Source organism: Scomber japonicus, chromosome 3, assembly GCF_027409825.1.
Source record: "Scomber japonicus isolate fScoJap1 chromosome 3, fScoJap1.pri, whole genome shotgun sequence".
Classification (NCBI taxonomy): Eukaryota; Metazoa; Chordata; class Actinopteri; order Scombriformes; family Scombridae; genus Scomber; species Scomber japonicus.
This window is the reverse complement of record NC_070580.1, coordinates 35157456-35179238: the sequence shown is the minus strand read 5'-3', so window position 1 is coordinate 35179238 and position 21783 is coordinate 35157456. Positions and strand designations below refer to the sequence as shown.

Here is a 21783-nt window from a genome sequence, read left to right as displayed (position 1 = left end):
TAGTAAGACGTCAAAAGACAAACAGGTTGGAAACCACTGATTTCATCTTTAACAATGTGTTGTATAAAGTTATCATTTGTTTTAAATCTTGAACTGAGATTTATCTATGAGATAAATGTAGTGGAGTAAAGAGTACAATATTCACGTATCTTCTCACCAACGTCCAGCTTTTAGGCAGTTTTTTTCTTTTTTTAAATTAGCCTTTCATCACTTGACTGTGTGTTTTCGCGCCAACTGTTGGCAGACTTCCTGGATCTGTGAACAGTCGCTGCAGAAACTCTCAGTCTCAGTTTGTCTGCTGACACTGGACCCAGCTGCTGCTCTCTGCTGTTTGAATATTTAACTTTGCTCATCTCAACTACATCGGTGAGTTGGTTTTTTTTATCCTGTCTTTTAATATTAGTTTCTTTTCAAATGCTAAATACATAAAATGAAATAAAGCAAGTTAAGTGTTAATTTAGTAGCAGATCATTCCCTGCTGTGTGGTGCCAGGGCAGATTTAGCGGGAAGCCCGCTGCATTTTTGTAAAGCTGCCAAACTGTCATTAAATCATTGTAATGAACTTGACCCAGACAGAGAGGACTCAAATGCACTTCTCAAAGAATTTAATAAGAACAAAAAACGCTCCCAAGGAGGATAAAAAAACAACAAAAAACACTCACTAGGAGGAGAGAAAAACACTCAAAGAACAAAACTCAAAACTTGACTTGCTACACTCAAAAACCAGAACTCAAAACTTGGATATCTAATGCTGCATGACTGGAACTAGAGACAGACAAAAACGAACTGACAGCAAGCAAAGGGAGACAAGGACTATTTAAACATGAGGTAGGGGAACACAGGTGGAACCAATTAGGGGCGGGGTTAACAATCACAATGGAGGGAAAGCACACAAAGGGGGGAAGTCAGGATCTGAAATGAGAGGGGAAAAGGTGAGTACAAAATAAAACAGGAAGTGCATGACAGGACTGGACATGAGTGACTTGACTAAACAGAAACATACAGGACCCACACATGAACTAAACTAGACACGATCTGACATCACCATAATTAACAGATTTGACGAGACATAACAATCATTGTGTGCTGCATTAATGAAAGACATTCAAGTTCATGTTCAAGTTTCATATTTACATTTATTTGGGCTATTTTTGAACCAGTGCTTCATTTCTCTAGATGTGATCTTTAAGTTTAAGCTTTACAAAGAAAAATAGACCTTATGCAGATAATTTACAATGAAGTATTCCAATAAAAATATTACAGAAGTGAAAACAGGATACTGATTTATGCTGAATTCAGTTGTTCCAGAGTTGAGATGTCCTTTAGTCTTACACATAAAGTTTACTGCTTAACAGACTGTGAGCAGGTCGAGGGCTGTAAATAAGAGATAGATTTTATTTCAGTGATTTTTAGTGTGTATATATGAAAAATGATTTGTCTAAAAATGTCTCAGAAGTTACAAACGTCTCTGTAATGACGATTATCGAGGAAATAAGTCCTGTTTTTTTAAGGGATTTCCACATCATGAATGGCATTTCCTCTCCACTGAGTATTTCCATTGTCTTTTTGATTCATTTTTTATCTTCCAACAGTTATTAACAGTGAATAATAAGACTCACAGATCAGTCTCTAAACAATTTGCTCACAGAGACCGAGGACACAGCTTTTGTTGTTAAAACTGGTTGGAAACTGTTACAGTTTTATTTTTAAAAAATGAACCAATCCAAAGTATTTAGGGACGGCCCTTCATATTGGAGCAGAAGGAGAATGGGAGGAGTTTTAAAAAAAACCCAGACTTTGGTGGTGGGAGATTTGTGATTGTCTGGTATCTCGAGACCGAGTATGAATGAGGTCACTTCTCATTCATGTGCATTACAAGAGGCTGCAATTAACAAACAATAAAATGACCTAACCCTAACCCTTCATACTTCTTCCTCATATTTTTTTTTTCACAGTTAAAATGAAGATAGCGGCCTTCAATGTCCAGAACCTGGGATGGAGAAAGGTCAACAACCCAAAAGTGCGAGATAAACTCATCAAGGTAACTCGCTGTACTGTGAATTATTATCTTAATTATTAGGGCCCAAGCACTATACAGTGCGAAGGCCCTATTGTAATTGTATTATTTTTCATACAAAACAAACGCCTTTTTGACAGCCTAAATGTGCCCCAAAACTCACGAAAATTTGCACGCACATCAGGCCCGGCGAAAAATTTGATATTTTATGGTCCACCAAAATGGCTCAATAGCGCCCCCTAACGAATACAAAAAGATTGACGTTCTTGAACGAAACCTGGTATATATATATGTATCATGTCCAGACTCACAAAAAAGTCTAGGGGACCCATGACGTCACTCCAACAGGAAGTCGGCCATTTTGAAAAAATATGTGAGATTTTTTTTCTGCCTAAACAAACGCCTTTTTGACAGCCTAAACATGCCCCAAAACTCTCCAAATTTTGCATTCATGCCCGACCCGGTGAAAAATTTGGTATTTTAAGGATTGGCAAAATGAGCGTCGTAAAATGGCTCACTAGCGCCCCCTACAAAATTTTAAAAATGGAGCCCCTCGACTCAGATTGAAGTACACAAACGAAATTCTGTACACATATGTATCATGTAAAGACACACAAAAAAGTCTCTTGGACCCATACCCTCCCTAAAACAGGAAGTCGGCCATTTTGAATCGAATTTGGGTTTTGGCGCCATTTTGGCGTTTCCCACACATCGTATTTGAACGAACTCCTCCTAAAGATTTAATCTGACTGACTTCAAATTCACTCAGAAACATCTTGAGACATTGGAGATGAAAAGTTCCTAAAATCTTTTTGATTACGGGTTTGGTTGCTTCGTGGCGATGTGAGGAATTTTGACATTTCGCCATTAAACAGGAACTACTGGCCAAATGGGGGTACTGCACCCCATAGAAGATTAAGAAAATTGAGCCCCTCCCTCTAGATTGACATAGATGAATAAAATTTGGTATATATATGTATTGTGTAAAAAATCACAAAAAAGTCTCTTGGACCCATTGGATTGTGTTAGATTGCACAGGTGTTCCTCAGTGAGTGTATGTGGACATAAACATTTTGGGGGTATAATGCTGCGTTTAATGTACCATTTCATCAGTCACACCTGAGCTCACTGTAAACTGAATATCTTGTTCACTTCCACTTTGTTCTACTTTCTTTTTATTATATTACTGACGTACTGTCATGTGTTGGCTGTGTTTCTTGCAGATTATATCTCGGTACAGTGTGGTGGTGATGCTGGAGGTGGTGGATTCTAGCGGCAAAGCTATGGACAAATTACTCACAGAACTCAACAACTCCAGGTGAGCTCACTGTACACAGTGCTCTACACAAAGACCTCCACACTGAAATAAAACAACCACAGTTACTTTGCTGGTTGTTAAAATGGTATAAATTTGTTTTTGTCTCTGACAGAGGGAACATACAGCATCCGTATGCCATGAAGAAGAGTGAACGACTGGGACGAAGCACCTACATGGAGCAGTTTGTCTACTTCTACAAGTGGGACAAAGTTTCTTAATTTTCCAGTGAATAATTCACAATATTTGTCATTCTCAATATCTCATCATCTGTATCTGTGTGTGTGTGTGTGTGTGTGTGTGTGTGTGTGTGTGTGTGTGTGTGTGTGTCAGGAAAGCAGAGGTGAAGCTGGTGGACTCCTATCAGTATGTAGAAAGACATGAGGACATTATTGCCCGAGAGCCTTTCGCCCTGTGGTTCAGGTGTCCAAATACAGGTACTTTTTGTGTGTGTGTGTGTGTGTGTGTGTGTGTGTGTGTGTGTGTGTGTGTGTGTGTGTGTGTGTACATCCACAACATCTTACTGGGTGTGTTTGTGCTTCCAGTCGCGCAGGACCTGGTACTGATCCCAGTCCACACCAAACCAGAGGACACAGAGAGAGAGCTGAATGCTCTGGATGATGTGGTTAAAGATGTGAAGAGGAGATGGGGAATCAGTGTGGGTTTGATGTGAATCAAACAGTATCAACAATGACTAAAAGTCTATTATAATTTGATAAAACAATTTATGAGACGGTTGCTTCTCTATTTTTCTGTAGAACATTATGATATTGGGAGACTTCAATGCAGATGGACGTTACCTCAGCACGAAACGGAGGCAAAATATTCGCATCCACAGACGTCCCTACCATTGGTTGATAGATGAGGATGCGGACACAACAAGTAGTGACTCGAACGACCATACCTACGACAGGTATGTCTCTACATCTTGAAGAAATACAGTTTAAAGTTCTACATTCTACTTAAATAGAGATGAACTGAATATCTTTTGTAATGTTTATGTAACTGAAAACTTACATTGAAAAAAATCATATGTATATGTAAATGTACACAGTGCTTAACTCTTTAACTCAATCTCTTCCTCTATTACTATCATCAGGTCAAAATTTTTATTTCTTAAAGTATGTTCTAATGTCTGCATAACTAACAGCTGTGTTTTATATTTGGTGGTAGCAAATCTTAGCGAGGTAACACACTAAAACTAAGATGGGGAACATTATACCTGCCAAACATTAGTATGGCTGCAGACTCTCTGCACTGTTTGAATTGGACTCTGGTTGGTTTTTCTCCTTGGTGTGATTCGTTTGTGCAGATCTAAACACAGCAATCATTCTTGGACCAAAACCGCACACAAACCCCTCAAAAAAAGTGGTCTCAGTCCAGTCGCAAACAAACTTTGGAGAAATATGTGGTGGGAGCGTAACATGAATTTTCCTCTTCTCTGTCAATAGGATCGTGGTGTATGGAGATGACATGAAACAGGCCATTGTGCCCGACTCAGCTAAGCCTTTTGACTTCCGGAAAACCTACCGCCTGTCTAAAGTCACCGTAAGACTGTCTGTTATTTTACATGGAAATATTGGACTGAGATCAGCTACAAAACTTTCATACAATAAAGATTTATGAATTGTTTTCTTCCAGACTCGAGCCATCAGTGACCACTACCCGGTGGAGGTAGAGCTTGTGGAAGAGGAAGAAGAGGAAGACGAAGACGAGGAAGATGAAGACGATGAGGAAGACGATGAGGAAGATGAAGAAGATGAGGAAGACGAAGAAGATGAGGAAGACGAAGAAGACGAGGAGGATGAGGAGGACGAAGACTGGGAAGAAGTAGGTATTAAAGATAAACGTTTTGTTTTACCAGTAATTTATAGATGATGTCCTCAAATGTCTTGTTTTGTGCACAACCCAAAGATATCCAGTTGACTGTTATGGAGGACTAAAGAAACCATAAAATATACACAAATATTTAAAAAAAAGTTTTAACTAACTAATGTAAAGTCTTAATTTGTACCAAAGAAATTGAAATGATCATTTTTGTGTCTTGCAGTAAAATAACATCGAACAGGACCGCAGAAGATAAAGGATGTCCTGAGATCTAACATCTAGCAATATAACACATTAATTGACATATTACTGCTTTCTTTCTATCATGCTTGTAACTTTGTAGTTTAGGCTTTGCACTATCTGAAATAAAGTAATCATGAAACAATGATTTTGTGCTTTTCTTGTTTTTTTTTGCCTGACATGATGAAACACAACTCATCCACTCTACATGGAAACTTTTTTTTATCAGTGTAGGCTACCTCTAGTGGTTTGAATATTTCTATATCTTATCTTATAATGAACATAAAACATAAAGGAAGTCAAGCCAGCAAAGCAGAAATAGACACAGTGCAATATTTGGTTTCTGTAGAAAGTAAGAAATGATCATGACACTAAACTACATTACCAACAATACAACAGGTCCTCCAAATTAAACAACCATATTTAAACATGTTATGCTTTATGTTGTGACAGCCTGGATTGGTTTGCTTTAGACCAGACTGTATTTAAAAATGGACATCATGACAGCTCCCTAAAAGTGAAGTCAAAACATATTGATCGCCCCCTGGTGGCTGGCTGTGGTATAGGTCTTAAATCTCACCCCCTTCATAAAAAAATCAATGTCTTTGGAAAAAAATTATTTGGCCCATGTCACATCTACTGTTGATGGGATGAGGCTTATGAGCTATTCTTCAGACAACCACTAGGGGGTGTTCGCTTTGGAGAGACTTTTGGGGAGCAGTCATGACATCCATTTTTATAGTCAAGGTATACGACAGTCACAGTCCATCCTTATGTTAGGATATGTTGCAGAAACAAATTTAAAAGCAATACATCCATGCAAAAATGATGATTGATAAAAAATGTAGCTCAGTTTACTCACTTTTTTATTTTAGTATTACAAATAAAATATATAATTTAAAAAATATATAGTGTATATTGGACATCAGCTGAAAATAAAAGAAAAAAAGGAGAGACAAAACAAGTGTAAGTCTATAAAAATGGGGTTCGATGTAGAAAGTAGAGACCGTATTCTAACACGCTCACAGCTACAATGCTAATGTACAATGAGACTTATCTTTGTCAAGATTTATTTACCTTTATCCACATTATGCGTCTTGTCTGTAGTGTTTATGGCAGTTTACGTTGGGAGGAGTAATGCGCCGTACAGTGAAGTGAAGTGAAGAATGATGTTTGTTGTCAGTGTTCTTGGGGTCTTTTACAGTTTTTGGATGAACATTAAAGTACACACATTCCTCTGATGAAGCTGTCCACGTGTTTTCACTCACAACTTCTAATTTACACCAGTGTTCACCACTTCAGGCTACATTTTTATGGAAAATAATAGAAAATTACCATTGTGCAACCAATCCTCCAAAAATCTTGATGTTCTGCTCACTATTGCGTTAACTGTTGAGTGTTTGTTATATAAGGAGTAGTGCGTTATAATATAAGTTTTATTGTGTTTGATTTTGCTCACATTTGCTAACATGGATGGGGCAGGACTTGTGATCTATCCTGCAGTCAGCCACTCTTAAACTGAGATTTATCTATGAGATAAATGTAGTGCAGTATAAAGTACAATATTTGGGTGTGCAGGTGGTCGAGTGGTTAGAGCACATGCCATATACACAGCCGACCCTGGTTTGAATCTCGGCCGGAGGTCCTTTGCTGCCTGTCACACCCCCCTCTCTTTCCCATTTTTCCTGTCTGTCTACTGTTGAATAAAGGTGTCTAAGCCAAAAAAAAAAAAAAAAAGTACAATATTCACGTATCTTCTCACCAACGTCCAGCTTTTAGGCAGTTTTTTCTTTTTTTAAATTAGCCTTTAATCACTTGACTGTGTGTTTTCGCGCCAACTGTTGGCAGACTTCCTGGATCTGTGATTTTAGACCAACGGTCGCTGCAGAAACTCTCAGTCTCAGTTTGTCTGCTGACACTGGATCCACCTGCTGCTCTCTGCTGTTTGAATATTTAACGTTGCTCATCTCAACTACATCGGTGAGTTGGTTTTATTTATCTTGTCTTTTACTATTAGTTTCTTATTTTTTCAAATGCAAAATACATCAAAAGAAATAAAGCAGATTAAGTGTTAATTTAGTAGCAGATCATTTCCTGCTGTGTGGTGCCAGGGCAGATTTAGCGGGAAACCCGCTGCATTTTTGTAAAGCTGCCAAACTGACATTAAATAATTGTGTGCTGCATTAATGAAACACATTCAAGTTCACGTTCAAGTTTCATGTTTATACATAAATATCTTTCAGACATTTATTTGGATTATTTTTGAACCAGTGCTTCATTTCTCTAGATGTGATCTTTAAGTTTAAGCTTTACAAAGAAAAATAGACCTTAAGCAGATAATTTACAATGAAGTATTCCAATAAAAATATTACAAAAGTGAAAACAGGATACTGATTTATGCTGAATTCAGTTGTTCCAGAGTTGAGATGTCCTTTAGTCTTACACATAAAGTTTACTGCTTAACAGACTGTGAGCTGGTCGAGGGCTGTAATTAAGAGATAGATTTTATTTCAGTGATTTTTAGTGAGTATATATGAAAAATGCTTTGTCTAAAAATGTCTCAGAAGTTACAAACGTCTCTGTAATGACGATTATCGAGGAAATAAGTCCTGTTTTTTCCACATGATGAATGGCATTTCCTCTCCACTGAGTATTTCCATTGTCTTTTTGATTCCTTTTTTATCTTCCAACAGTTGTGTATAATATGACTCACAGATCAGTCTCTAAACAATTTGCTCACAGAGACCGAGGACACAGCTTTTACTGTTGAAACTGGGTGGAAACCGTTACAGTTTTATTTTTAAAAAATGAACCAATCCAAAGTCTTTAGGGACGGCCCTTCATATTGGAGCAGAAGGAGAATGGGAGGAGTTGGCGTCATTTTGGTGTAGTTTTTTAAAAAAAACCCGGACTTTGGTGGTTGGAGATTTCTGATTGTCTGGTATCTCGAGACCGGGTATGAATGAGGTCACTTCTCTTTCATGTGCATTACAAGAGTCTGCAATTAACAAACAATAAAATGACCTAACCCTAACCCTTCATACTTCTTCCTCATATTTTACTGCTCATATTTTTTTTTCACAGTTAAAATGAAGATAGCGGCCTTCAATGTCCAGAACCTGGGATGGAGAAAGGTCAACAACCCAAAAGTGCGAGATAAACTCATCAAGGTAACTCGCTGTGCTGTGAATTATTATCTTAATTATCAGTATTATTATTATTATTATTGTTGTTATTGTTATTATTGTTGTTTTAGCACATTCATTTTCAAAGTGTGTTTATTTAAGTTTTGGTAGGACCCTCCCTCGGATTCTATATGTAAATGTATTGCTGTTAAAAATGTTACTTATTTGTAAAGGTGGAATCAATAGTAGAGCTGCTGTATTGGATTGTGTTAGATTGCACAGGTGTTCCTAATAAAGTGCTCGGTGAGTGTATGTGGACATAAACATTTTGGGGGTATAATGCTGCATTTAATGTACCATTTCACCAGTCACACCTGAGCTCACCGTAAACTGAATATCTTGTTCAATTCCACTTTTTTCTTGCTTAAATAATTATCATGTTAGAATGTCAGCTGTGAAAAAAGTCAATTTGTTGTTAATTTGTTGCTGTTTTCTATTCTTTATTTGTTCTAGTTTCTTTTTATTATATTACTGACGTACTGTCGTGTGTTGGCTGTGTTTCTTGCAGATTATATCTCGGTACAGTGTGGTGGTGATGCTGGAGGTGGTGGATTCTAGCGGCAGAGCTATGGCCAGATTACTCAGAGAACTCAACAACTCCAGGTGAGCTCACTGTACACAGTGCTCTACACAAAGACCTCCACACTGAAATAAAACAACCACAGTTACTTTGCTGGTTGTTAAAATGGTGTAAATTTGTTTTTGTCTCTGACAGAGGGAACATACAGCATCCGTATGCCATGAAGAAGAGTAGACGACTGGGACGAAGCACCTACATGGAGCAGTTTGTCTACTTCTACAAGTGGGACAAAGTTTCTTAATTTTCCAGTGAATAATTCATAATATTTGTTATTCTCAATATCTCATCATCTGTGTGTGTGTGTGTGTGTGTGTGTGTGTGTGTGTGTGTGTGTGTGTGTGTGTGTCAGGAAAGCAGAGGTGAAGCTGGTGAAGTCCTATCAGTATGTAGAAAGACATGAGGACATTATTGCCAGAGAGCCTTTCATCCTGTGGTTCAGGTGTCCAAATACAGGTACTTGTGTGTGTGTGTGTGTGTGTGTGTGTGTGTGTGTGTGTGTGTGTGTGTGTGCGTGCGTGTGCGTGTGTGTGTGCGTACATCCACAACATCTTACTAGGTGTGTTTGTGCTTCCAGTTGTGAAGGACCTGGTACTGATCCCAGTCCACACCAAACCAGAGGACACAGAGAGAGAGCTGAACGCTCTGGATGATGTGGTTAAAGATGTGAAGAGGAGATGGAGAATCAGTGTGGGTTTGATGTGAATCAAACAGTATCAACAATGACTAAAAGTCTATTATAATTTGATAAAACAATTCATAAGATGGTTGCTTCTCTATTTTTCTGCAGAACATTATGATATTGGGAGACTTCAATGCAGATGGACGTTACCTCAGCACGAGACGGAGGCAAAATATTCGCATCCACAGACGTCCCTACCATTGGTTGATACATGAGAATGCGGACACAACAAGTAGTGACTCGAACGACCATACCTACGACAGGTATGTCTCTACATCTTGAAGTAATACAGTTTATTTTGCTGAAAGTTCTACGTTCTACTTCAATAGAGATGAACTGAATGTGTTTTGTATTTGGTGGTAGCAAATCTTAGCGAGGTAACACACTAAGAAAACTAAGATGGGGAACATTATACCTGCTAAACATTAGTATGGCTGCAGACTCTCTGCACTGTTTGAATTGGACTCTGGTTGGTTTTTCACCTTGGTGTGATTCGTTTGTGCAGATCTAAACACAGCAAATCAGTACGATTTTCAAACTACTGTATTTTAATTGGAAACATCTTTCATACCTCCACCATGTTTTTTTCTATAAGTCAGGACAAGGACATTTTTACAAATATCTGTTTAAAAGAATTGTGTTTTATGATGTGATGTGACAGCACTGTGGCTATAGTTAGGGAGATATCATGTCTTTGGTTAAAATGATGAGTTAAATGATAAAGTTACTAATGTTTCTTCCTTAAAGTCCTGTAGCAAAGTCCAGTTTTTGCCATCTATCTATCCAGCCATCCACCAAATCCACCTCCTCTGAACATTTTGTTACCTATATAGACATCATGGCGTCAGAACCAACATGGCCAAATAAACCCCTGATTGAGTCTGCTCTTCTCTGCCAACAGGATCGTGGTGTATGGAGATGACATGAAACAGGCCACTGTGCTTCGCTCAGCTAAGCCTTTTAACTTCCAGAAAATCTACCGTCTGTCTAAAGCCACCGTAAGACTGTCTGTTATTTTACATGGAAATGTTGGACTGGGATCAGCTACAAAACTTTCATACAATAAAGATTTGTGAATTGTTTTCTTCCAGACTCGAGCCATCAGTGACCACTACCCGGTGGAGGTAAAGCTTAAGTAAGACGAAGCAGAGCAAGAGGTAGGTAGTAGATAAATGTTTTGTTTTACCAGTAATTTATAGATGATGTCCTCAAATGTCTTTTTTTGTGCACAACCCAAAGATTTCCAGTTTACTGTCATGGAGGACTAAAGAAACCATCAAATATTCACAGATATTAAACTTTTTTTTAAATTTAATATCTGGCAACCAACCAATTAATCAACTAGTTGTTGCAGCGTAAATGTAAAGTCTTAATTTGTACCAAAACTGTCACCTAAATGTAGTGAAGTAAGTAAGTAAGTACTGAATTGCATGAAATGTAAAGTATTGCATATTACAATACTTACATATTGCATATGTAAGTATTGCATTTATTTGTTTGCTTGCTTAGTTACAGTCCCGACTGCCTTTGAACATAATCCAGGCAGTAATTACATTTCCTGTCACCATGTAATTAGAAATCATTGGTGTAATATAGACAAAGACTCTAGTAAACAGGTTTGTTACGCAGGTATCTTTCATCCACAGTTTTCTTGGGTCACATTTGTTGAGATATAAGGATTTCAGAAACGTTTTAGTCATACCAAATGTGGCTCTAATGAAATATGCTGATACATGAAAATACATTTATGCTGTTAATTTTTGTGTTTTGCAGTAAAATAACATCGAACAGGACCGCAGAAGATGAAGGATGTCCTGAGATCTAACATCTAGCAATATAACACATTAATAGACATATTACTGCTTTCTTTCTATCATGCTTGTAACTTTGTAGTTTAGGCTTTGCGCTATCTGAAATAAAAGTAATCATGAAACAATGATTTTGTGCTCTCCTTGTTTGTTTTTGCCTGACATGATGAAACACAACTCATCCACTCTACATGGAAACTTTTTTTATCAGTGTAGGCTACCTCTAGTGGTTTGAATATTTGTATATCTTATCTTATAATGAACTTAACACATAAAGGAAGTCAAGCCAGCAAAGCAAAAAGAGACACAGTGCAATATTTGGTTTCTGTAGAAAGTAAGAAATGATCATGATACTAAACTACATTACCAACAATACAACAGGTCCTCCAAATTAAACAACCATATTTAAACATTTTATGCTTTATGTTGTGACAGCCTGGATTGGTTTGGTTTAGACCAGATTGTATTTAAAAATGGACATCATGACAGCTCCCTAAAAGTGAAGCCAAAACATATTGATCGCCCCCTGGTGGCTGGCTGTGGTATAGGTCATACATCTCACCCCCTTCATAAAAAAAAATCAATGTCTTTGGAAAAAAATGATTTGGCCCATGTCACATCTCCTGTTGATGGGATGAGGTTTATGAGCTATTCTTCAGACAACCACTAGGGGGTGTGCGCTTTGGAGAGACTTTTGTGGACAAATTTAAAAGCAATATGTCCATGCAAAAATGATGATTGATAAAAAATGTAGCTCAGTTTACTCACTTTTTGTTTTAGTATTACAAATAGAATATATAATTTAAAAAATATATAGTGAATATTGGACATCAGTCTCAGATTAAGCTGAAAATAAAAGAAAAAAGAGACAGAACAAGTGTAAGTCTTTATAAAAATGGGGTTTGATGTAGAAAGTAGAGACCGTATTCTAACACGCTCACAGCTACAATGCTAATGTACAATGAGACTTATCTTTGTGAAGATTTATTTACCTTTATCCACATTATGCGTCTTGTCTGTAGTGTTCATGACAGTTTACATTGGGAGGATTAATGCGCCGTACAGTGAAGTGAAGTGAAGAATGATGTTTGTTGTCAGTGTTCTTGGGGTCTTTTACAGTTTTTGGATGAACATTAAAGTACACGCATTCCTCTGATGAAGCTGTCCACGTGTTTTCACTCACAACTTCTAATTTACACCAGTGTTCACCACTTCAGGCTACATTTTTATGGAAAATAATAGAAAATTACCATTGTGCAACCAATCCTCCAAAAATCTTGATGTTCTGCTCACTATTGCGTTAACTGTTGAGTGTTTGTTATATAAGGAGTAGTGCGTTATAATATAAGTTTTATTGTGTTTGATTTTGCTCACATTTGCTAACATGGATGGGGCAGGACTTATGATCTATCCTGCAGCCAGCCACTCTTAAACTGAGATTTATCTATGAGATAAATGTAGTGCAGTATAAAGTACAACAGTTGGGTGTGCAGGTGGTCGAGTGGTTAGAGCACATGCCATATACACAGCTGACCCCGGTTTGAATCTCGGCTGGAGGTCCTTTGCTGCCTATCATACCCCCCTCTCTCTCCCATTTTTCCTGTCTGTCTACTGTTGAATAAAGGTGTCTAAGCCAAAAAAATTAAAAAAAAAAAAAAAAAAAAAAGTACAATATTCACGTGTCTTCTCACCAACGTCCAGCTTTTAGGCAGTTTTTTCTTTTTTTAAATTAGCCTTTCATCACTTGACTGTGTGTTTTCTCGCCAACAGAAGTAATTGGAACACAAACCAAAGCCAAGAAGTTTTGATGGGTACAGAATGAAAGTATTGCTTTTCCATTAAAAAATTTTTTATTCTGAATTAATATTTTTAAAATTTTTTGACGGGTTTGACAATGACTTTCTGTCACGTTCCGTTTACATCGGAATTGCGGGTTGCCAGGGTTGTCTGTTGTTCCGGCGCAGCTACTGTAGGCTGGCACTGGGTGAAATGGAGTTGTAAACAAGCAGAGCCGTGTTGGACTTACTAAAACCAGCGTGTTTTGCTCTCAAGTACAACTTTTCATCACAAAACTTCAAAGCTAAGACAGAATATCTGTTAGTCGCTGTAAATAAGTGGTTGTTTACCTTTGTATTCTTTGGCTGCTGGTTCACTGAGTTTTTAGCGCAATAATAGTGGTACTGTTGAACTCGCCGGGGTCTTAGCTTTCACATGAGATGCTATTTGTTTGTGTACCATGAAGTATCAGAGCGGTAGCAATGGAAATGTGGAGAGTGGGTTGACTTTCTGACGCTATTCGGATTTTGATATTTGATCATTAATAGGCTAGGTGTTTGAGTTGTGTTTGGTGTGTGTAAAAATGACTTATATGTGCTTGTAGCGGAGTTTCTCCTATTTAATTTAATGTGCAGTATGACTGTATTGCTACATAATTAGGGCAGCGTGTTATGCCTTTTGCTGCGGAGAGTCTCAGGGTCTCCCAATTGGGGGGGACCTTGGAGTTTAACAGGTATAACTGCTACTTCCACTGCCGTTACAATTTAGGCCTAACCGTTACAACTAACGTTAATCGCAGAATTTCCATAGCTAATCGCGATTAATCGCGTTTTGAATTGCATGTTTAAAATCCTGTTATTTTCCATTTGAAGGCAGTTTTAAGCCCATAATGTAAAGCATTTCTTACCAGAGTGTCTTAACTGGGAATCAATCACGGCTCTGCTGCGACTCCCACACTCCAAAATGGTCCTTTGGTGGAGCTGAGGCTCGCTTGGCTGCACCTGGGTGTTTAGCGTGGAGGTGCTAACTCAAACTCCACGTACTCCGGTGGTAGTTAAACTCCGTTTGACACAGGTTGCATTTTACTTTTGACTTGTCAACTGAAGCGTCTGGAAGTGTTTTAAAGTTAAACAAGCCGTTCAAAAGTCCAGTAGCTCTCTTACTTTCCATCAGCGCGGTAGGTTTACTGCAGGAGGCCACTTCAAAGCATAGCGCTACAGCTAGAGGAGCCGTCTACGGGGGAGGAGAAGGGACAAAAAGGCTTGCAACATTAAAATGCGATTAAAAAAAATTAACACATTATGGATTACATTAATCTACCGTATTTTCTGGACTATAAGCCGCTACTTTTTTCCCACACTTTGAACACTGCGGTTTATACTACGGTGCGGCTAATGTATGTTTTTTTTTCGTGGTGCCCAAAACATTTTGCCTTGTAACAGTAGACCAATAAAATTGATGAGTAGTTCACAGAGGTCCAATGAAATTGTGTGATAAATCAAGCGCGCTTTATTATTGTAAATCAGTCATTTGTACTCACTCTCATCAACCTGGAAAATACTGGAAGAAAAGCATATGATGCGGCAGTTACGTACTTTATTATTTTTTCACTTTGTTTCATGTTTGATACACGTTGTTGTCCGACTCGTTCATAGGAGAGAACGGGAGAGTTTGCTCAGTAGGTTTTAATTCAAAGTTTTCCAATACATGAACATCACATGTACAGTGACAGGTGCGAACGAGGTAGATTACTCCAGTAAAGGTAAGACTTAGTTTAATGACTTAGAAGTCACCAAATGACTTACTTTAACGAATTTCGTTAGTTTATATAATGCAGATTTGTAAAATATTACTTTTATGAGGGTCACAGTCACAGACAATAAACTTAGCATTTGATAATTGTGGTAGCAGCGGTGCAGCAGATGTAATGAAGTCCACGCAGCACGCTGGATGTAAACTAATATTAAGCCTATAGACTATTCATTATAATGTTGATGGACATAAATTGAGTTATTTTGCCTTAATAATGACAAAATAATACACAAAAAATGGTCGGATTGGGAACCCATATGCATAATGTCTCCTCACTCGCATTTACTAGTGTTGCTTGAAATGACCAGGGCTCAGCTAATGTTGCCTTTTGAAACATCGTCGATTTCCCGGACTTTAGGGTCAAGCAGGGTACACTTGCACTCACAGCACACTACCCAAATAATCCGGATTTTAGGGGGCAAACGTGCTGCACGGTACGATTGCACGGTACGGTTGGGGGGGTTGGGGGGGGCGTGATGGCTGTCAGGCATCGCCGATCGGACCAACCATAGCTAATATCTCATATTACAACGTGGGACACCTGCGGCTTAAAATCCGGTGCGGCTTGTACAAGTACAAAATTGATTTTCTTTCTAAAATTAGAGCATGCGGCTTTTAATCAGGTGCGCTCTGTAGTCCGGAAATTACGGTAATCGCAATTAATGCGTTAAGGCTGACAGCCCTAATAATAACACACCTTTTTTTTGGCTTTTCCACTCTGTTTCTCTTTTTCTCTCTCTCATCTTGTCGTCTGTTGGGGTTTTTTTTTTAAGTGTTTGTTGTTTGGCTGCCTGACTGAGTGTATTTGATTAAACTGTTAAACTGTGTGTGCGTGTCCCAGGTTTTCGGTCCGGTCAGATTGTACCAGGAGGCGACTGCGGAGGTGATGTTCATGAATCCGGTCCAGGAGACGCTGAAGGACTGCGTTATGACTATCTCTGGAAGTGGCCTGTTGAGAAGGGAATTTGAGTCCAGGTCAGTGGGTGTGTGTGTGTGTGTGTGTGTGTGGAAGGCTGTTCAAGGCTGCCCACATTTAAAATGCAAAAACAACAAATCATGCTTACAATTAATAGATCTGTAGGTTATTTCTATATATGGATTGATTTTTTTTTTAACACAGTCTAATTCGTAATTTAACATTAAGCATTAATAGAAAGATTAAAGAACAATAAATAATAAGTAAGTACACAAACAATAATAGTAAAAATGTATTAAAGAATAGTAACATTATGTATGAAAGTAATATTTGGTGTTGAATGAATGGTTTGAAGCTCTGGTTGAAATATTGGGAGGTTTTGCACTGCTTCATTTAAAAGTAAACTGTCCAATTAATTAGGGCTGTCAGCATTAACGCGTTAATTATACGTGTTAATAGCTTCTCACTGACTCGCTGTCACAGGTTGCTGTTACTATTTTACTAAATGTACCTGTAATCAGATTACATCTTTTTTTCTGTAACTGTAGAAGAATACAGATTTATATCTTGATATTTTTAGATTTCCTCCATACTTCTGTAAACTGTGTAACTGCTAAATAAACTGCAGTCACAATAGTTTGAGCACTCCTATAATAAAACTCTTCATTAAGTTAAATAAAGTTCTGTTAGTAAAGTTAACGCTTTTGTTGCTTTAGTTAAATTAAGCACTGTTATAATTAAGTTAAAGTTAAATAAAGTACTGTAATAAAAAAAGTACTGTTGTATTTGAATTAAAGTAGATATAAATATATAAAATATCAAGATATCAATATAATGTTGATTTACTGCCCGGCCCTAAGTACTGTTATAATAACCTTTTTATAATACGAGAGTGATCTGGATGCATGTTTGTCGATTAGGAAGAAAAAAGAAAATGATGTGTCAGTTTGCACGCTATTTTCACAATATAGTCACGCCACAATACATCAGGTGTATCGGATGTGTCACCCACACCTTAACTGGAATGGGTGCGGGATAAATCATGAAGAAATACTTGGAAGTGTTGAAATGGAGTTTAAAAGGGAAAAATGATGAAAAGATAAAAACAATGGATTCAGTCAATTAGAGAAAATTAGAAAAATGTTTTCAATGGAAGTAGTTTGATGTGTTTGAGATGTTTTCTGTGGAAGTAGAAACATGAAGGGTGGCGTGTCTGTAAATCTAATGAATCATATCACTCCACCTGAAGGCAATAAATTACATGCTTTATTTGACGTGCGTCATCTGATGCTAATGCTGATCCTGCAGGCAAAGTAGTAGCTTTATTGTTATTGTATTGAGGTTCATAATGAAATTTAGATAGCACTCCCTGAGGCATAAAAGAATTTAAGACAATTAAAAAGAGATTAAGAAATAAAGCATTGATCATCTGTAAGTGCAATAAATAAAGTGCGATATGAAGAAGAAACAGCAAACAGAGGTGCAAACAGCAACCGCTATATTTTTCTCCAGTCAGTGAATGTGAAGAGGGGATCAGGCCATGTTCATTAGTTTAACAGCTTGGAGAAAGAAGCTGTTTTTCAGTCTGTTACAACCATAGACTGTATAAAAGAAATGGACGTAACATCCGTCACCCATTGGTTTGTGGACTGCTGCTCGGAAGCCAATAGTTTCTAATCTAGGCAGCGCCATCTTGAAAATGTCAGGTGCATGCCGGGAAAAATAAAAACATGGATTCTACTTATATGGGCATGAGGCGGGGGCATGAGGCGGAGTGGGGAGGTTGCTATGGTTGCGAGGGCTGTATCTCGAGGACATTGGTCAATCAACCTGTCAATCAGGACATAGCCACGCCCTAATGCATACCCTGCTTTATCGTCAAATATAAAATCAGGGAGGCCAAAATGTCCCAAATGAACATCATACTGCATTGAAGAAGGCTTTAAACTAGCGATTGAGACCATAAACACATTTTGAAAACGTTTACTGAGGTTAGAAATCAAGTGAGAAGTTGGTGAATTCTCCATTGACTTGTATAGAGACGGTCGCCCCCTGGTGGCCTTTTGATAGAATGCAGTTCTAAGTTACTTCCGCGTTGGCCTCATTTCAGAGGACCGGAACTCCCCACCTAGTTACAAAGATTTATTTAATCAACCCCAAAAAAAACCCCAAAAGATAACCCAGAAACTAAACTAAATTAAACAACTCATAATTGACCTCTAAATGTTTTCACTGGGTTGTGATTGGTTCTCCTCTTCTTTTTTGAATGTTTGATAGTTATTTATTTTTGGTTTAGAAAATAACTGCTGTGAAACAATCAGAAAATAACATTTTATTTCTGTCATTTTCCAGATTTTCCACCTCCACCTCTTCTCGCTCAACCACCGCCACACAGTCTCCCTCTCCCTCCCTCTTTCTGTCTCTATATTTCAATTTCAATTTAATTGGCTTGACATTATGGATCAAACATGTTGCCAAAGCAAGAAAAATCTAAATTAAACAAGAGAATGTGTATAGTAAACCAGGCGGGGAGTTCTGGTCCTCTGAAATGACAAAAAAAAACAATGTATGCTTTGACGGATCATCTTAATCTTCGTGTCGTCCTCCCGGGTCAAATTGACCCCGTCTGTTTTGACTATTCCTTCCTTTTCTTCTTTCCTTCCTTTCTTTCCTTCCTCCCTTCCTTCCTTCCTTTCCTCCCTTCCCTCCTTCCTCCCTCCTACTTTCCTTCCTTTCCTTCCTTTCCTTCCTTTCTCCCTTCCTTCTTTCTTTCTTTCCTCTGTCCTTCTTTCCTTCCTTCCTCCCTTCCTTCCTTCCTTTCCTCCCTTCCCTCCTTCCTCCCTCCTACCTTCCTTTCTTTCCTTCCTTTCTGCCTTCCTTCTTTCTTTCTTTCTTTCTTTCTTTCTTTCCTCTGTCCTTCTTTCCTTCCTTACTCCCTTCCTCGTTCCTTCTTTCCTTTCCTACCTTCCTTCCTCCCTCCTTTTCTTCCTTCCTTCCTCCCTTCCTCGTTCCTTTCCTTCCTTGACTCGAGGACAACAGGAGGGTGAATGTCAGACTTGTGAATTAGTTTCACCTCGTTATGATGATGTGAAAGTGGTTTGAAAGAATTGTAGTGTAGATTTATGCATCATCAAAAAAATACATATATTACAATGATTTCCTCTCCATAAGGGGGTTCTTTTAACAATTTAATGTGTTTATTTATCTACTTTGAAATGCTCCACCCTACACAGGCCTCTAAAAATAATTTTGGTTCACACAAAACAAAAGAAAAACAACCACCTTGAAACAATATTTTCCTTTTCAGGCATGAAAACAGAATAACTAAGACAAACAACCTAACAAAAGAGACAAAAGCCAGATAAAATGTGTTTAATGAGATGTGAGATAACTCCCTAAAGATCCAGAGGTGACATTAGGTGAGCTGCTTCTTCTCCTCAACATCTTTTAATATCTCTTAACCCTCGTGTCGTCCTCCCGGGTCAAACTGACCCCGTCTGTTTTGACTTGTTCCTTCTTTCCTCCCTCCTTTCTTTCTTTCTTTCTTTCTTTCTCTCTTTCTCTCTTTCTTCCTCCCTTTCTCCCTCCTTCCCACCTTTCCTTCCTTCCTTCCTTCCTTCCTCCTTCTTTCCTTCCTCCTTTCTTCCTTCCTCCCTCCCTCCTTCCTTCTCTTCCTTCCTCCTTTCCTCCCCCTTCCTTCCTTCCTTCCTTCCTTCTTTCTTCCCTCCTTCTTCCCTCCTTTCCTTCCTTCCTTCCTCCCTCCCTCCCTCCCTCCCTCCCTCCTTCCTTCTTTCTTCCCTCCTTTCCTTCCTTCCTTCCTCCCTCCCTCCCTCCTTTTTCCTTCCTTCCTTCCTCCCTCCCTCCCTCCTTTTTCCTTCCTTTCTTCCTCCCTCCCTCCCTCCTTTTTCCTTCCTTTCTTCCTCCCTCCCTTCTCCTCTCGAGGACAACAGGAGGGTTAAATGTGGAGCCAAAAACAAGGAAGTGTTTGTTTTTTTTTTCCGACAGAGCACAAAGAAGAAGAAGAAGAAGTGATGATGACAAATATATAAGAAATTGATGGGAGTTGCCCCGTGATCCTCAGGCTGTCGTCAATCAGAAGTGACAAATGATTGAAGTGGAGTTTACAGACTTTGCTCATCAGCCTGAGGACAAAGACAGGTGTCATTTGATCTGATGAAAAATGTCATTAAAACATGCAGTAACGGAACGCCTTGGTAGATGAATGGTTGCCACATAATCCCAAATAACTGCAACGCCCTGGTTTGAATCTGACAAGAAACTTTTTATCTTTCTCCCCAGTCCAAAACGCACTTATAGATAAATAGATTAACAGAAGGTAGTAGGGAGGAAGGAAGAAAGGAAGGAAAGGAAGGATGGGAGGAAGGTAGGAGGAAGGAAAGAAGGAAGGGAGGGAGGAAAGGAAAGAAGGAAGGGAAGAAGGAAGGGAGGGAGGAAAGGAAATAAGGAAGGTAGGAGGAAGGAAAGGAAGGATGGAAGGTAGGAGGAAGGAAAGAAGGAAGGGAGGGAGGAAAGGAAAGAAGGAAGGGAGGAAAGGAAAGAAGGGAGGGAGGAAAGGAAAGAAGGAAGGATGGAGGAAGGAAGGTAGGAGGGAGGAAGGAAGGAAGGAAGGAAGGAAGCAAAGTAGGAGGGAGGAAGGAAGGGAGGAAAGGAAGGAAGGAAGGGAAGGAAGGACGGCGGAAGGTAGGAGGAAGGAAAGAAGGAAGGGAGGGAGGAAAGGAAAGAAGGAAGGATGGAGGAAGGAAGGGAGGAAGGAAAGGAAGGATGAAAGGTAGGAGGAAGGAAAGAAGGGAGGGAGGAAAGGAAAGAAGGAAGGGAAGGAGGAAAGGAAAGAAGGAAGGATGGAGGAAGGAAGGTAGGAGGGAGGAAGGAAGGAAGGAAGGAAGGAAGCAAAGTAGGAGGGAGGAAGGAAGGGAGGAAGGGAAGGAAGGAAGGAAAGGAAGGACGGCGGAAGGTAGGAGGAAGGAAGGAAGGAAGGTAGGAGGAAGGGTGGGAGGAAAGGAAAGGAAAGAAGGAAGGAAGGAAGGGGAGGAAGGAAGGAAGCAAGGTAGGAGGGAGGAAGGGAAGGAGGAAGGAAGGAAGGGAAGGAAGGACGGCGGAAGGTAGGAGGAAGGAAGGAAGGGAGGAAGGGAAGGAAGGAAGGAAGGAAGGGAAGGAAGGGCGGCGGAAGGTAGGAGGAAGGAAGGAAGGAAGGAAGAGTCAAAACAGACGGGGTCAATTTGACACACACTTATAGATAAATAGATTAACAGAAGGTAGTAGGGAGGAAGGAAGAAATGAAGGAAAGGAAGGATGGAGGAAGGAAGGTAGGAGGAAGGAAAGAGGGAAGGGAGGGAGGAAAGGAAAGAAGGAAGGATGGAGGAAGGAAGGGAGGAAGGAAAGGAAGGATGGAAGGTAGGAGGAAGGAAAGAAGGACGTTAGGGAGGAAAGGAAAGGAAAGAAGGAAGGGAGGGAGGAAAGGAAAGAAGGAAGGATGGAGGAAGGAAGGTAGGAGGAAGGAAGGGAGGAAGGAAGGAAGGAAGGAAGGAAGCAAGGTAGGAGGGAGGAAGGAAGGGAGGAAGGGAAGGAGGAAGGGAAGGAAGGTAGGAGGAAGGAAAGAAGGAAGGGAGG

The 21783-nt window shown here is 39.2% G+C and overlaps 3 protein-coding genes across 3 annotated transcripts in view; all 3 read left to right on the top strand.

Annotated features, from left to right (window-relative positions):
• Positions 1-1960: 1960 nt before the first annotated feature.
• On the top strand, positions 1961-5096 carry LOC128355383 (deoxyribonuclease-1-like; the record flags this gene model as incomplete). Its single annotated transcript, XM_053315623.1, has 8 exons — positions 1961-2041; positions 3241-3335; positions 3448-3534; positions 3666-3769; positions 3878-3990; positions 4091-4245; positions 4784-4880; positions 4974-5096. Coding segments are annotated over exons 1-8 (855 nt in total), but the record flags the coding sequence as incomplete, so codon positions are not given.
• A 3392-nt stretch (positions 5097-8488) lies between these two features.
• Positions 8489-10982, top strand: LOC128355382 (deoxyribonuclease-1-like 1). The gene is made up of 8 exons (XM_053315622.1): positions 8489-8569; positions 9093-9187; positions 9300-9386; positions 9514-9617; positions 9739-9851; positions 9952-10106; positions 10745-10841; positions 10935-10982. The coding sequence occupies exons 1-8, from the start codon at positions 8489-8491 to the stop codon at positions 10980-10982; spliced, it is 780 nt and encodes a 259-aa protein (XP_053171597.1).
• A 4557-nt stretch (positions 10983-15539) lies between these two features.
• LOC128355381 (protein-glutamine gamma-glutamyltransferase 5-like) overlaps positions 15540-21783 on the top strand; it is a 28846-nt gene continuing 22602 nt past the window's right edge. Inside the window, exons 1-2 of the mRNA XM_053315621.1 lie at positions 15540-15608; positions 16081-16222. Of these exons, the coding sequence (XP_053171596.1) occupies positions 15540-15608; positions 16081-16222 (211 nt within the window). The remainder of the gene's footprint in view (positions 15609-16080; positions 16223-21783) is intronic.

Coding starts and splice junctions, on each gene's coding strand:
- LOC128355382 (XM_053315622.1), top strand. CDS start 8,489: ATGAAGATAGCGGCCTTCAATGTCCAGAACCTGGGATGGAGAAAGGTC. Junction 9,618..9,738: donor GTTCAGGTGTCCAAATACAG/GTACTTGTGTGT, acceptor TTGTGCTTCCAG/TTGTGAAGGACCTGGTACTG. Junction 9,852..9,951: donor AGAGGAGATGGAGAATCAGT/GTGGGTTTGATG, acceptor ATTTTTCTGCAG/AACATTATGATATTGGGAGA.